General features: G+C 38.8%; 4 protein-coding genes across 4 annotated transcripts; 2 read left to right on the top strand and 2 right to left on the bottom strand.

Annotated features, from left to right (window-relative positions):
* The first annotated feature begins 473 nt into the window (after window positions 1-473).
* On the top strand, window positions 474-3,210 carry LOC110375350 (valacyclovir hydrolase). The gene is made up of 5 exons (XM_021333425.3): window positions 474-765; window positions 958-1,215; window positions 1,646-1,799; window positions 2,139-2,394; window positions 2,943-3,210. The coding sequence occupies exons 1-5, from the start codon at window positions 676-678 to the stop codon at window positions 3,034-3,036; spliced, it is 852 nt and encodes a 283-aa protein (XP_021189100.1). The 5' UTR covers window positions 474-675; the 3' UTR covers window positions 3,037-3,210.
* Window positions 3,137-9,476, bottom strand: LOC110375348 (serine/threonine-protein kinase Warts). Its single transcript, XM_021333424.3, has 5 exons — window positions 9,166-9,476; window positions 8,289-8,773; window positions 5,417-7,532; window positions 4,940-5,226; window positions 3,137-4,624 (listed from the first exon to the last, which is right to left on the bottom strand). Exons 2-5 carry the CDS (start codon window positions 8,538-8,540, stop codon window positions 4,202-4,204), a joined length of 3,078 nt encoding a protein of 1,025 aa, XP_021189099.1. The 5' UTR covers window positions 8,541-8,773; window positions 9,166-9,476; the 3' UTR covers window positions 3,137-4,201.
* A 256-nt stretch (window positions 9,477-9,732) lies between these two features.
* LOC110375345 (thioredoxin domain-containing protein 5 homolog) lies at window positions 9,733-12,347 on the top strand. The gene is made up of 8 exons (XM_021333421.3): window positions 9,733-10,046; window positions 10,187-10,323; window positions 10,606-10,724; window positions 10,799-10,939; window positions 11,150-11,305; window positions 11,400-11,590; window positions 11,714-11,840; window positions 12,121-12,347. Exons 1-8 carry the CDS (start codon window positions 9,898-9,900, stop codon window positions 12,304-12,306), a joined length of 1,206 nt encoding a protein of 401 aa, XP_021189096.3. The 5' UTR covers window positions 9,733-9,897; the 3' UTR covers window positions 12,307-12,347.
* A 219-nt stretch (window positions 12,348-12,566) lies between these two features.
* On the bottom strand, window positions 12,567-13,634 carry LOC110375325 (ADP-ribosylation factor-like protein 6-interacting protein 4). The gene is made up of 3 exons (XM_021333400.3): window positions 13,285-13,634; window positions 13,058-13,163; window positions 12,567-12,911 (listed from the first exon to the last, which is right to left on the bottom strand). The coding sequence occupies exons 1-3, from the start codon at window positions 13,547-13,549 to the stop codon at window positions 12,779-12,781; spliced, it is 504 nt and encodes a 167-aa protein (XP_021189075.2). The 5' UTR covers window positions 13,550-13,634; the 3' UTR covers window positions 12,567-12,778.
* Between the last annotated feature and the right edge of the window lie 29 nt (window positions 13,635-13,663).

The raw sequence follows: 13,663 nt of genomic DNA, 5'->3' as shown, positions 1-13,663 counted from the left end.
GGTTTGCGATTGGTCTGCTATTTTGGTGATTTTGGTCTATACGGTAGTTTGCTGTACAATCATTTTGCAATCGTAAATCATTTGCAGACAAAATGATTCATTATTTAATGACAGAAAAGGATAAACGTTTATTTCAAAGAAAAAATAGCGGAATGCCACATACGTTTCAATCGTAATCGAGACGGAATTGGATCTCAGTCGAATCGAGTTGAACGTGAATCGTATAATCGTATGTCGCTTAAGTAAAATTAGGAGAATCGGGCCCCTGTACGGCCGGCCGTGGTTTCAGGGCAAGTGGGTCCTGTATCTATCTGACTATCACAGAAAAAATGATATACCTATTCCTAAAGTTTGGCACACTTCCTACTAATATCATTTTAATTTCATGTATAGATTTTCATTTTTGAAAATTAGTTTTAGTTTAGTAAACTCTGTTTTATTTAATCTACATTACAAAAATTTCACATTCGACAGTGACATAGGTGACAACTTGTTTACTCGTCTCTTATCATTGTTATCAAATTTGAATGTTAACCTTTATTTTTATTACTGTTTATTGTATTTAATCGTCAATTATGAAGTGATAACAGCAGTGGATAACAATATAATTAACCGGTGCTATCAAAGAAATACCTGAAACGTTGCGGAGCATCGTAATTTGCTTCTGAAGTAAACATGTTAATACTACTAAGGAAAATTACTTCCCCGCTTTCTAATTTAAGTAAAAATGCCTGTCGAGCTCTCTCTTCGTCTTCTGCTCCCAAGGTAAATTACAATTTATATTCAAAATCTTGTGATTCAATTGATAGTCTGATTTATTTACTAGAGAAATCACTAGGTATAAAGTTATTAAACATTTACTTTTTTACAATTTAAAAACCATTCACTTTAAATTTCTGACCTTTAGACCGGCAGAAGATAAGGGCTAAGATATTTAAAGGGCTCCTTATGTTTCAGGAGGAGAAAATAAAAGTAAAAAACTGTGATATTAACTATGTGAAAGTTGGTAATGGAGCTCACCATGCTCTATTCTTGCCTGGAGCTTTGGGTACAATATGGACTGAAGGGAAACCTCAAATAGAAGGGTTTGATCGCGAGAAGTTCACGTTAGTGACTTGGGATCCTCCTGGATATGGCAAAAGCAGGCCACCAGAAAAAGAATTTACTCCAGACTTCTATGAAAAAGATGCAGAGATGGCTTTTGAGTTCATGAAGGTATTATATGTTACATTGTCTCCTAAGTAATAAAAATAAAGACATTATTTCCAATAGTCAAAATTCATAGATCTACTTATATGAATGCTTTGCTATTAGATTATTATGTTCATACAAAAAAAATTAAGATACTTATATATTATGACTGGCTTCTGCCAGCGGTTTCACCCGCATCCTGTGGGAACTACTTCCCATACCGGCTCAATAAATTGGCTGAAACTGAAAGAAATTTTCAAATCGGACCAGTAGTTCCTGAGATTAGCGTGTTCAAACAAACAAACTCTTCAGCTTCTGTGGAACACTTGAGGATTGTAGTCCTGCTGTAGCTGTAGACTGCATATTTATCCTCACTTAATTCCATTCTGATGGACCACCTGAAAGTTTTGTAATGGCAAAACAATCTAAATTATTATTGTCTCGTATTTTCAAGGCTTTGAAAGTTCCCAAGTACTCTGTGATGGGGTTCAGTGATGGTGGGATCACAGGTTTGATCCATGCTGCCAAATATCCAGATTCTGTCACAAAACTGGTTGTGTGGGGCACCAACTCTTTTATATTGCCCATTGAACTGGAAATGTATAAGAGTAAGTTACATAATTTTTAGGTTTTAATCTACCTACAATCTAATTTATAATGTAATAAGACCAGTATTAAATATTGGTGTAGGTACATAAACATTAAACTTAGGGTCAATCCCCACTGAAAGAGCAGCGGCCGTAAATGCAAGTGATTGAGTGCGAGCGCGGCGGGCCGCGCGGCGCCGCACCACGCCGCGCCGCGCTCCTACATTGTCCGTGCTCTTACGGCCTCTTTCAGTGGGAATTGACCCTTACTATGAGCATAGATTTAAAGTAAATTGATTGGTTGATGTCCACTGAGTGTTAGTTCTTCAGCTCAAAATAACTGGATGTATTTAATTTCAGAAATAAGAGATATAAATTCATGGTCAAAAAGGATGAGGGAGCCTCTGATTGAGATTTATGGAGAGCAACTGTTTGCCAGATACTGGGCAGCTTGGGTAGATGGCATGGAAGCTATTTACAATGCTAAGAATGGCAACATTTGTAATGAACTACTGAAGAATATTAAATGCCCAACTTACATTCTGTATGGGCAAAAGGATCCACTGGTGGACAGTGTTCATGCTTCTCACTTGCACACAAACATTGATAATTCTAGGTAATTTTGAAATGTTTTTTATTTATACAACAAACAAGTTTTACCTGATCATAGTGCCACACCTTTAAACCTCAATTTTTTCTAGTCCTTAGGGCCTATGCACACCACGTTTTTTAAACGCGCCGTCGACGCGCGTTTGCATCGCGTCTGCATCGCTACAAACGCGCGTCGACGGCGCGTTTTTATCCTGCAGAGCAGTTTGTTGTCCTTTGTATCGATGCAACCGCGCGTCACCGGCGCGTCTGTATCGATACAAACGTCGTTTGCATCGCTACACACGCGCGTTTGCATCACGTCTGTATCGCTACACACGCGCGTCTGTATGTATACAGGTGTGCAAAGGTCTACAGGCTGCGTCTGTCTTGCGTGCGTATCGCGTCTGTATCGCTACAAACGCGCATCGACGGCGCGTTTAAAAAACGTGGTGTGCATAGGCCCTTATTTGAGTTCCAAGAATTTTAATCAATTGAATATCTAGTCATACTTTTAAATATTTGATTCATAAAACATAATGGCTGCTAACATGGAGTAACTCCTGTCTGTTTTAGGATACATCTGTACCCAGAAGGCAAACATCACATTCATTTGAAGTATGCTGAAGATTTTAACAAGAGAGTGCAAGAATTCTTACTGAAACCATAAAACTATACCTGCAGCTATTGTATATACTACAGATAACAATGTATTACAGTATTTTACATTATTGGAAATTGTACAAAGGATTCGAAAGAAAAAATTAACAAAAATTCCCATATTTTATTTTCATTCACTTATAAGCATGATTCATTTCAGAATAAAACAATTTACATTCAATAACACATAATTTATAATTGAACTGACTCATATTTTACTGTACAAGTGAAAAATGGCGTTTTCTCTTATAACGACCACAAACAAGCAGTTTGTTATGTATGGCGGCTCTAACGCCTTTTGTTCTCATTACTTTATGTTATTTACCTTGCGACTATATTGGATATTGTTAGTTAATTGGTAGTTACAAAATCTTGCATATTTTAAACACAAAAATTCAAGTCAAAATGTGCTCAACTAAATTAAGAATCGAAGTAAAACTTCAACAACAGCAAATCAAGTATGCGTCGACTTTTGTTTGGTAATAAATATGTATTGCACTCAGTACATTATGTCGAGTTATAAAACTTTATCCACTATGTTGTAGTCTACAATCGATTGACCCATCACAATTCTTTAAGATACACTTGTAAATGTTAATATTGAATTCTAAGGCACACATTATGAGCTAGTGTCCTGTAGACAACATGGAAGCACAGTATGTTTTACTAAATATGCCAAAGTTTGTATGATGTTAATGAATCATAAGTAAACGTTTTACATGTATATAAACAAACACACATAAGCGACCTACCTCGATAAATACATAAGAAAATATAATGACAATCATTCGCTAATTCCAGTAAGCTTGTTCTTATCTCATAAATAATTTCTCTAGTTACAAAAAATAGTATACACTGAATGGACATTAGACATCGCGGCCTTTGTCGGCCGCTAACAGCACCATAGTTAGGCTATGCACTACTGTGATCCATCCGTTACATATATTACAGTGAAATAAGATTACTCTTACAAATACATAACGATACAATATTACAACATTATCACCGGGATTATTAACAATACGGCTTTTAATTAATTTTAAATACGTTATATTCGTTACGTTTACAAAAACTAATGTTTTAATAGAGAGAGTCAAAGGCACACACTTTGTAAAAAAATCCTACAAGTTAGTCTCAGTGTCTCTTTTATCACTGTCGGTATCGCGGAGCTCGTTCTATACGTACACGGGGCCCTGGTTATCGTTGTCGTCTAGGTTGATTTTGTTCGTGTAGCCGTCATCGAAGAACCTTCGGAACGTGAACTCGAAGAAGCCGTGGAACGTCTTACCGTTGTCGAGCAGTTCGCTGTCGGACTTGTTGGAGTCGGAACTGCCCGAGTTGCGCAGCTTGTCCGGGTCCACGGGGTCGAAGTTGGACGTGTCGGTGGCGTAGTCAATCCGGGGTATGTATGGCGCCACCTGCCTCCGCAGCCCCTTGTCGAAGTCGATGCCGTGCAGGAACGGGTGGTTCTTCACCTCGTTGGCATCCTTGCCGAGCCTCGTCTCCTGACCAGAGCATAGCTGTAGGATTAAATCCTTGCTCTCGGGAGATAATTTCGCAGCGTCCGGGATATGGAGAGTGCTCTCCCAATTTATAACCTGCGAAGCAAAACAAATGCTTACTCATTATTATCGCGAAAGCGTGTTTAGCCAACTTTGACGCAAAAACGGTTCAACGGATTTGGATAAAATATTGAAAAGAATGAATTAGAGACGGAAATAGGCTTATTATCCGGCAAGTAGTTTCCCCGAAAAATAAATATGTATTATACTATGATAAATGTGGAAAGTTAACGTCAAGCCGCATGAACTATTGGACTCTGAAGAAGTCGCCGGTAAATTCGAGTATCATATAAATGTTCATATATAAATCAACAAAAAGCATCGCCATCATCAAAGCAACAGTACACAAACCTTTAGCTGTGTTTCGGCGGGCGTAGACGCGAGGAAAGGCGGCGAGCCGACCAGCATCTCATAGAGAATGACGCCAACCGACCACCAGTCACACAGCTGGGTATACCCCGTGCGTTGCAGGACTTCGGGCGCGATGTAGTTAGGCGTGCCAACTAGCGAGTGGGCGAGGCAACGCTGATGCTCCCGCTTGCGCCGCCTTTCTAGAGGTTTGAGCTGGTGGCAGCGGCACTCGCCCATGGCGCCCCACTCGCCGTCCACCGGGTCCATCGAGTCTTGCCGCCCGTGATCTGGAAATAGAACACAATGTTTGAGTACATTTTCTCTGAAAAACGGTTCCAAATGGTGCTTTGGGAGGTCTGTTCCACTTGACATTTACTGTTTATTCTTTTTTAGAATGTCATTTACTGTTTAGAATTTGCTCAATTGATGTCCCGAATTTTAATAACACTGAAATGTAGTAATAGAATTGATGCTTACCATTTCTTTGATAGTATTTCGAGTTATGCGTCCATCTGAATCCTGTACATAGACCGAAGTCAGTGAGCTTGATATGGCCATCGCGATCTATTAGTATATTGTCGGGCTTGATGTCCCTGTGGATGAAGCCCATCTTATGGACGCTCTCCACGGCGCACGTCAGCTCCGCGATGTAGAACCTCGCCAGGCTCTCCTCGAATATTCCCAGCTTTATTAACAAAGACATCAGGTCACCCCCAGGTATGTAGTCCATCACAAAGTACAAGTTGTCTTTATCCTGGAAGCTGTAGTAAAGCTTAACGACCCACTCGTTGTCAGCCTCCGCTAGGATATCCCTCTCGGCTTTCACGTGCGCGACCTGGTTCCGCTTCAGCACGTCAGCCTTGCGCAGTGTCTTCATGGCATATAGATGACTAGTATCAATCTTCCTTACTAACGTCACTTCCCCAAAGGCCCCCACTCCTATCGGCTTTATCTTCGTAAACATGGACTTATCCATTTTCGCTCTCTTTAATCTAATGTAGTTGGATTCCTTCTGAGATAACATCTTCCTCATTTGACATTGTGCTTCCGCACTGAGACCAATTTTCGTCATTTCTTTCTCCAACTGCATTCGTCTAAAGTTCCGCTGCTTATACGACTTCAAAATGTTCTCGATATGCTGTTCCATAAAGAACTTAAAGGCTTGAGGCGAATAATTTCTAACTTTACAATCTCTTCGTTCATCTTCTTTTTCTTTACTAATGTTCTTTCGCTCCGGTATGGGGGATTGATGCCGTATCTTTTCGACACCTTTGGGCCGACGCTCAGAAGAACCATTCGAGCTTTTATCTGAACTGGACGCTGTGACACTGTCTTTCAAGAGATTGTTCGTACAGTTATGATTGGGACATTTAATTTCTACCTGGGAAGGTTCACCGGTGTTTGAAAATTTCTTATGTAAAGGTGAGTGGTGGGAATTGACTGTAGTCGTGTTATCGTTTTGATTACCATATGGCGGCGGTGGAATAGGATGCATCCCTCTCTGCACCGCCAGCGCTTGCATGGTGATCGCGTAGCTCGGCGGCTCCGTGGTGGGGACGGTGGGAGTGGTCGCGGTCGGTATGACCGGCGGAGTGGAGCCCGGTGACGACGGCTTCGGCGCCAGCGGGTAGCTCGGCGGCGTCTGCGCCTGTTGCTTTTGCTGAATAGAACTAGCGTACGAGGGTGGAGGAGGCTGCGCGGTCGAACTCGCGACGGGTGGGGGAGCAACAGGCGCGATGGCTGTCTGCAGAACAGGTTTCTGGACTTGTGTACTCTTCACAGATTGCATTATAATAGGAGGTTGCACCGCTTGTCTCGCGGTCCACGCCTGAATAGGCGTAGGGCGAGTCATCCCGGACGCAGAGCCAGTCGATTGCGTTACCGTAATCGGACTCGGCGATCCGGCGGAGGTACCTCCCGAATAAATCCCTGACGACGGACTTTTCCTGTAATCTTGGGATTGCGTGGGACTCTGTCGATTCTGCATCGACACGGAATAGGATGGTGGTGGCGGCACGCCTGATAGCGGATATGGAGGTGGGAGTTCTGCGCCGCCGCCCGACGACTGATATATGCTCAAGGCCTGGATCTGCTGCGTTAGCTGCTGCTGTACTTGAGGGCCGTTTTGCACTATCATGGGCTGGCGGGCGGGTGGCGTGGGCGCACCGGCCGCCACGGGGCTGGTGCCGCGCGCGGGCGGCAGCGGCGGCGCCGGCGACATGCGCTTCATGAGCTGTTGCACGGACGGCATCACCGGCGGCGTGGACGGACATCGCGGCGGGGGAGGGGGCGGCGGCTCAGAGAAACCGGACGGCGAGTACTGCCTGCTCAACTTCTCGTGAGGGAGGGGAGGTGCGTCCGACTGCCGAGGGCTGTCGGACCGAGAGCTACCTGCCCCAGAATCGAGTGCAGGACTACCTCTATGGAGGTTGATTTCACGCTCTAGACTAGGTTTCCTTATAAGCTTGGAGTTCAGTGCATTTAAATTACTTGTTTTAAGGACTCCATTAAGAGATTCCTGTTGCTTTGACAGATAATCTAATGCTGCGTCAAATCGCCCTCCAGCATATTTTAATGCTCTAACTGCTGCATCCTGAAAAGAAGACATTGGATATTACTAAATTTTACCAATTATATTTATTACATTTGTTATCATATTTAGTACATAAAATGGTTATAAGAACAAGGTTTTTCAATACAAAATAATGCAGCGCTGTAACCATAGCTAGCCAGCCGGCTCCATTGAATCAGCATTTGTGCATATGCTTTTTGCGTTTAGCCCTATTGTCATTCTAATCAGCGATATGTTCAGAGTAACAAAAAAACTATAAAATATTCTGATGCAATTCATAGAAATATTTAATAAGAAAACTGGGTTTAATTAATTCTGTAATTAAAGTGCAATTTATCTAGTTGTTTAAGATATTAGCAATTATATTTATTGTGCTATTTATAAAAAAAATACTGTTGTATCCTTTATCTTCTGCTTCTTAATATTAAATTGGTGACTATTATATAAAAAAACGCAGTTGATTTGGTATTATAAAATATTTGGCATAACAAAACTAGGTTAGTTGCATGTATTTACAGAAACATTAGGAATCCCCTGAGTATAATGGGCAAGATAATGGGATGGACAGGAGTACCCAAAACACGTCTGTATTACTTCTAGAAATACAGAAACCAACCAAGCAGAATCATCTACTCTATCGTTTATTTTCTCTCCTTAACTGAATTATAACATTAAATATTTGTTACAATGCTATTCTCTCAGTTACTGGTATAATTAAATACATAATCATAAATTTTCAGTATAGTACAAAAAAAATTTCATTATACTTCTACTTACCTCATCAAACCCCAATGCAATCAGTTGATTTAAGGTCTGCGGTAATGCAGTCAAATCTTTATCCAGCCCATTCCCCGACGATGAGCTGAAGCCAGAGCTGACACCGGAGCTAACGGTGCTGGCTGCTGACGAGCCCGGAGGCTCTGAGTTGCCATTGTTAGCAAATGGTAGTAGCGAGTTGCGGATCTGGGCTAGCGCCTTCTGATGATAGCCGGAGCGAGCGGCCGCCTGGCGGGGCGCCGGCGGGTTCATGGCGCCCGCGCCCGAGCGCCTCACCTCTCACCCGACCCCTCCCATCACACCAGCACACACCACCTTCTCACACTCATTCTCACTGCTCACTATTGCATTTAATATACACCCAAATATTGTCCAGCAACTTGTAGCCCAGATGTGTTCAAGTTTGTTTGTTTTGTTTCTTGCTAATGCCTGGTTTCACTCAACATAATAAGGACATCCAATGCTTTGAGAACTCTTGTAATGGACTGAAAAGAAAAAACAATAATTTGTATCACACAGTTCACACTCATAGATTTCTTATAAGTAGTAAAAACATACACAAAACTGAACTCTTACTGGATTGTTATGTGCTATTTGACATGGACACAATTTTATCAACACAAATAACAATCATTACCAATAAACATAATATTATCGTGACCAAAATTACGTCCTACATGAATATGTGTTAACAAATTAGCACTCTGAATGAATATTCTTCCAGTCAAAGCTGTTGGTTCATTACAAGCCAAAAGAATGTTCAACACGAATCAATCATGACATAGTACTGTGGAATGCCAAAATTAGAGTCAGCTTTGTTTCTTACGTTCTAATTACAGACACTGTCTTTGAAATATATATTGCAACAACCATTTACCAGGATATTTTTCACTTTCTGCACATCTGATTCGGAATCACAAACGTCATAATCTTGTAAAATAAAATTCTATCGAAGAGCTCTCACATTACCGATGACATCTTTCTCGGACACCACAAATTATGATAACAATGTCAATGTTCATATCGTAACTAAACAACTGTGAATTTGCATACACTTTTCCATAAATGTAATAACATCCAATGAATTACGAAAACAAAGAACTCTGAAACACAGACATGCAAGTTGGCAAACCATACAAAGCGACCATTTTGAAGAATTACCACATTCTTTTGTATGTTCCTAAAGCTACAGCCTAGTGACGTTTGTCGATGCTCCGTATTTTATTATGATTCATTTTTCTTTTAAAATGGATTTAAATAATTTAACTAGTTTTTAATTAATGAAGTAAGTACTTTTACAAAGGAATAATCATTTTATTTACAAAAATTTATAAATGGAATGTTCAAAATGAGCAATCGGTTGTTAGCATGAGAATATCAATGGAACCGAATGTATCGCTCTCAACCGCGCTCAACATATCGATCCTTTATTATTTATCTGTGGTAATCAGATATTTTCAATTCGATTTGTTGTGAAGTGATGATTGGTGTTCGTGTTCATAATTTTTAATATTTTAAAAAGCATTAGCCTCGATGATTACAAATTAGTATCGGCTAATTAATTACTGAAATCTTTCTAGTGAATGATATTTTATATACATCTCCTAAAATGTTGAGAAGACTTGTGCTTTTATATTTTCTATTTTTACCTTATTTCGTTGCACTTGAAGAAAGCGCAGTATATGAATACAATGCAAACAATTTTAAATTCCAAATAGAAGAAATGGATGGCAATTTTGTGATGTTTTATGCACCATGGTTTGTATCTTTTACCATAATCTAGTTATCAGCGATTGCAACCATTACTATACCATCTGACTTACTTTCTGTTTACATAGTTTTGATTATTTAGCCGGCTGATAAGGACTATTGTTTAATATAAAATTAACTAATTTCAGGTGCCGCCACTGCACAGAGTTCCATCCTATATGGTCTGAACTAGCCGAGCTTGTCAACACTAAAGATTCAAAGTTTGCTATTGCTCAAGTTGACTGTACGATACACTATAAATTATGTAACGAAAACGACATCACAGGTACTTGACTTATTTTTAAATAGACTACAATGCAAGCTTAGTTTATCTACTATTGTGTATGAATTTTAGTCCAAGCTAAGCGAGAGAAGAGAAACTCTGACATATCAGTCTGCTATTAGTTATAATAATCTTATTGGTTCATATTTTTTTATATAGGCAGATAATCTAATAAACACTATTTTAGAAGTAGCTCTGCTGCTAAGAAGACCCACTGACCAAATACCTTATAGCTCGGCTACTACCTAATCTATACTTATAATAATTAAAATATTTGTATTTCAGGATATCCAACACTATTATATTTCCATAAGAATACATTCTCTCCAGTAGAGTATAAGGGTACTAGGGACTTGCCTTCCCTAACATTATTTTTAAGTGAAGTCTTCACTATGAAATCAGAGGTAAGCCTAATCTTACAAGAATGTTGAAGTAAAGAGGCATAGAACCTATTTTTACACATTTTTTTTCTTTTCAGGGTCTAGATCAAGAAAAAGACTCAAGAGAAGTAAAAACATACAGTGGTATGGCTTATTTGAATGACCAAAATATTGAAAAGTTTGTGTCCAGAGGGCAACACTTCATAATGTTTTACGCTCCTTGGTGTAAAGCATCACAGGTAAACCTTGTACATAAAAATAAGACAAATAAAAACTGTTGTTTCTATACATCATTTTAGTCTGTTATATATATCTGACTCATTGTAATTATCCTTGTGCCTTTATCCTAATTTTTTTTGGGGCATCATATTTATAATTATTTATTTGGTTGTTATATCCCACTATGTAGTAAAATTCAAATAAAAACATTTTGCTGTTTTTTTTTTCAGAAACTAGCACCTATATGGGCTGAGCTAGCAGTGCAATACACACATAATGAGTACATTCAGATAGGTAAGGTAAATTGCCTTGACAATGAGATGACTTGCAAGACTTTTGACATCAAACAGTATCCATATCTTATGTGGATTGTCAATGGTAGAATTGTAAGTTCATTTTATAATTCTATGAAATTGTGAAAAACGATGGAGATGTAAATTCTTACACACTAATAACAATCTATTGTCTATTTTCTTTCAGATGGGTGTAGCTGAAGCAGAAACCATAGATGATTTAAAAGCATATGTCGAAAAAATGCTACTGACTGAGAATCATGATCCTGACAAGTTCCTAAAGAAAAAGAAAGCCTTGCCAGTTGCCAGGATATCTGAAGAAACATTTGAGACCTTTTTGGAAAAGGAATTAGTTTTTATAAATTATTTTGCACCTTGGTAAATATTCCATCCTGAACCTAATAAGACCATAGTTACACCTACTTTTTTAATCTTTTGCTGTTTTGGAGACTAAAGAATATTAATTAGATTGTATCCTTGAAGTTGCTTTTTTTTTAACAGGTGTGCACATTGTATGCAGTTGAGCCCACTATGGCTGAAATTGGGTGAGCGATTCCAAAACGAAACACGTGTTATCATCGCCGACGTAGACTGTGTCCAATCCAAACCCATTTGTGAAATGGAGAAGGTATGTTACTGAAGTATTATATTATATAAAGCAACAGTTTATCTTATCATAGAATTGAGATATCTTTTGAGGGCATCATGGTGTCTAATGTTAGACACTTACGTTTCAGAAGCAAACAAAACTAATTTTTGAATTTTTTGCAGGAAATTATATGAAACCACACACATTATTTACTATATCCCTAATTTGCTATAATAAGAAAATATTTCCATTTAGAAAATCTAACTCAAAATTACAGAGCTAGTTTTAATCTACTCTTATTTTTTTCTTTTATACATAGATAAATGGCTTACCCACGCTGATTCTCTACAAGGACAAGAAGATAGTGAATGTAGAACATGGAGGCCGGCCCCTTGAAAGTCTTATTACTCTAGTCACGGAACACCTCCAGGATACAAACACAAATGCTGCGGCCGAGGAAACAACGTCAAATGAGGACATCATGCAAACCAAAGATGAACTATAAATAATGTAAATAGGTAGATCAATAAACAAATTTGACATATAGTAATGTTTTTCCCTGCTATGCATATATGAAGAGATTTTTTGAAATGAGGTTGATTTTGGAAGTCAATGAAGGAGGCAGGCTCAGCAGTGTGTACCTTTGGCTAAGATCATGAAACCATTTTCGAAAAATGATAGGATCCAGTCTACTAGTTAAAAGTATGTTGCAAATGGTTAACTCAGATATCAATCGGATCATGGCTCAGATTAAATAAAATAATGTTTTCAAGCAGGAATTTTAACTCCCTAGATAATGTTCTTTTATTAATTAATTTGAACTTACAAGGATAGGTACATAATGTAAGCATATAAATATATCTTGGTGCATTTAGTTAAGAGGCCCATTCAATTCTTAGAAACTAGAAATGCAATAGAGGAAACAGCAAAACCGTGTCAATATTGGAAATTTGGATTCACTCCAATCCAAATGTACCCTATAGTGACTTTTTCTCCACAGTCTGAGACTGGAAGAATGCTCCGTCAGCTTGTGTGGCCTGTCTATTAATCTGCTTGTGTCTATCCCGTGACACAATTTCTTCTAACACTTCTCCATCACCTTTTATTAACCTGAAAACAAGACTCAACTGAGGGATGGTAATAACATTTGTCATAAATAAAAATATATCACATTTAAATTTAGAATGATGCATGAAAAATAGTAGTCTTTGAATAAATAAAATATGAAAAATAAGATATTAGAGGGATAGGATAACCTGTATCTGCCAGATTCTTCATCTAGAACTTTTCTAACTATGCTTTGTCTTTTCTCCCACTCTTCTTTGGTCATTGGAGCCATAGCCTTGGACTTCTCCATTAGTTCTGCAGACAAATATCAAATAGTTTACAATATGCACATAAAATTATACTGTCTTGATGAAAAAAATATAAAAAGGTGCTCGAAAATGGTGCCGATCGATATAAAACCTTATAGTTCTCGTACCTAGCGGTATGTCGGCCGACGCGTCTCCATCCTTTGCATTGTTCACATCGCGGTTGCGACTGCTACTCTTACTCCTTCTCTTCTTAAGATATCTTTTCTTTTCTTCCTTCAATTTCTTTTTCAATGCTCTATCAGCCTTCTTTTTTTCCTTTTTAATTTTTTTCTTCAACTTGCGGAGTTTTTTCTTTTCCCGATCACTATCAGAGCTGCTGGAGCTGGAAGTAGACGATCTTCTGCGCCTTTTTTTCGATTTCTCCTTGCCCATTTTATGGGATTTCTCTTTTACCAGAATTTATTTACATTCCGGCTGCGAGCCGAAATGAGAATGACATGACTGGGTGACAATACAAATGTCAACTAAGTGACATTGATGTAATTT

The sequence above is a fragment of the Helicoverpa armigera genome, chromosome 14 (genome assembly GCF_030705265.1).
Source record: "Helicoverpa armigera isolate CAAS_96S chromosome 14, ASM3070526v1, whole genome shotgun sequence".
Classification (NCBI taxonomy): domain Eukaryota; kingdom Metazoa; phylum Arthropoda; class Insecta; order Lepidoptera; family Noctuidae; genus Helicoverpa; species Helicoverpa armigera.
This window is presented reverse-complemented; position numbering and strand designations above follow the sequence as displayed.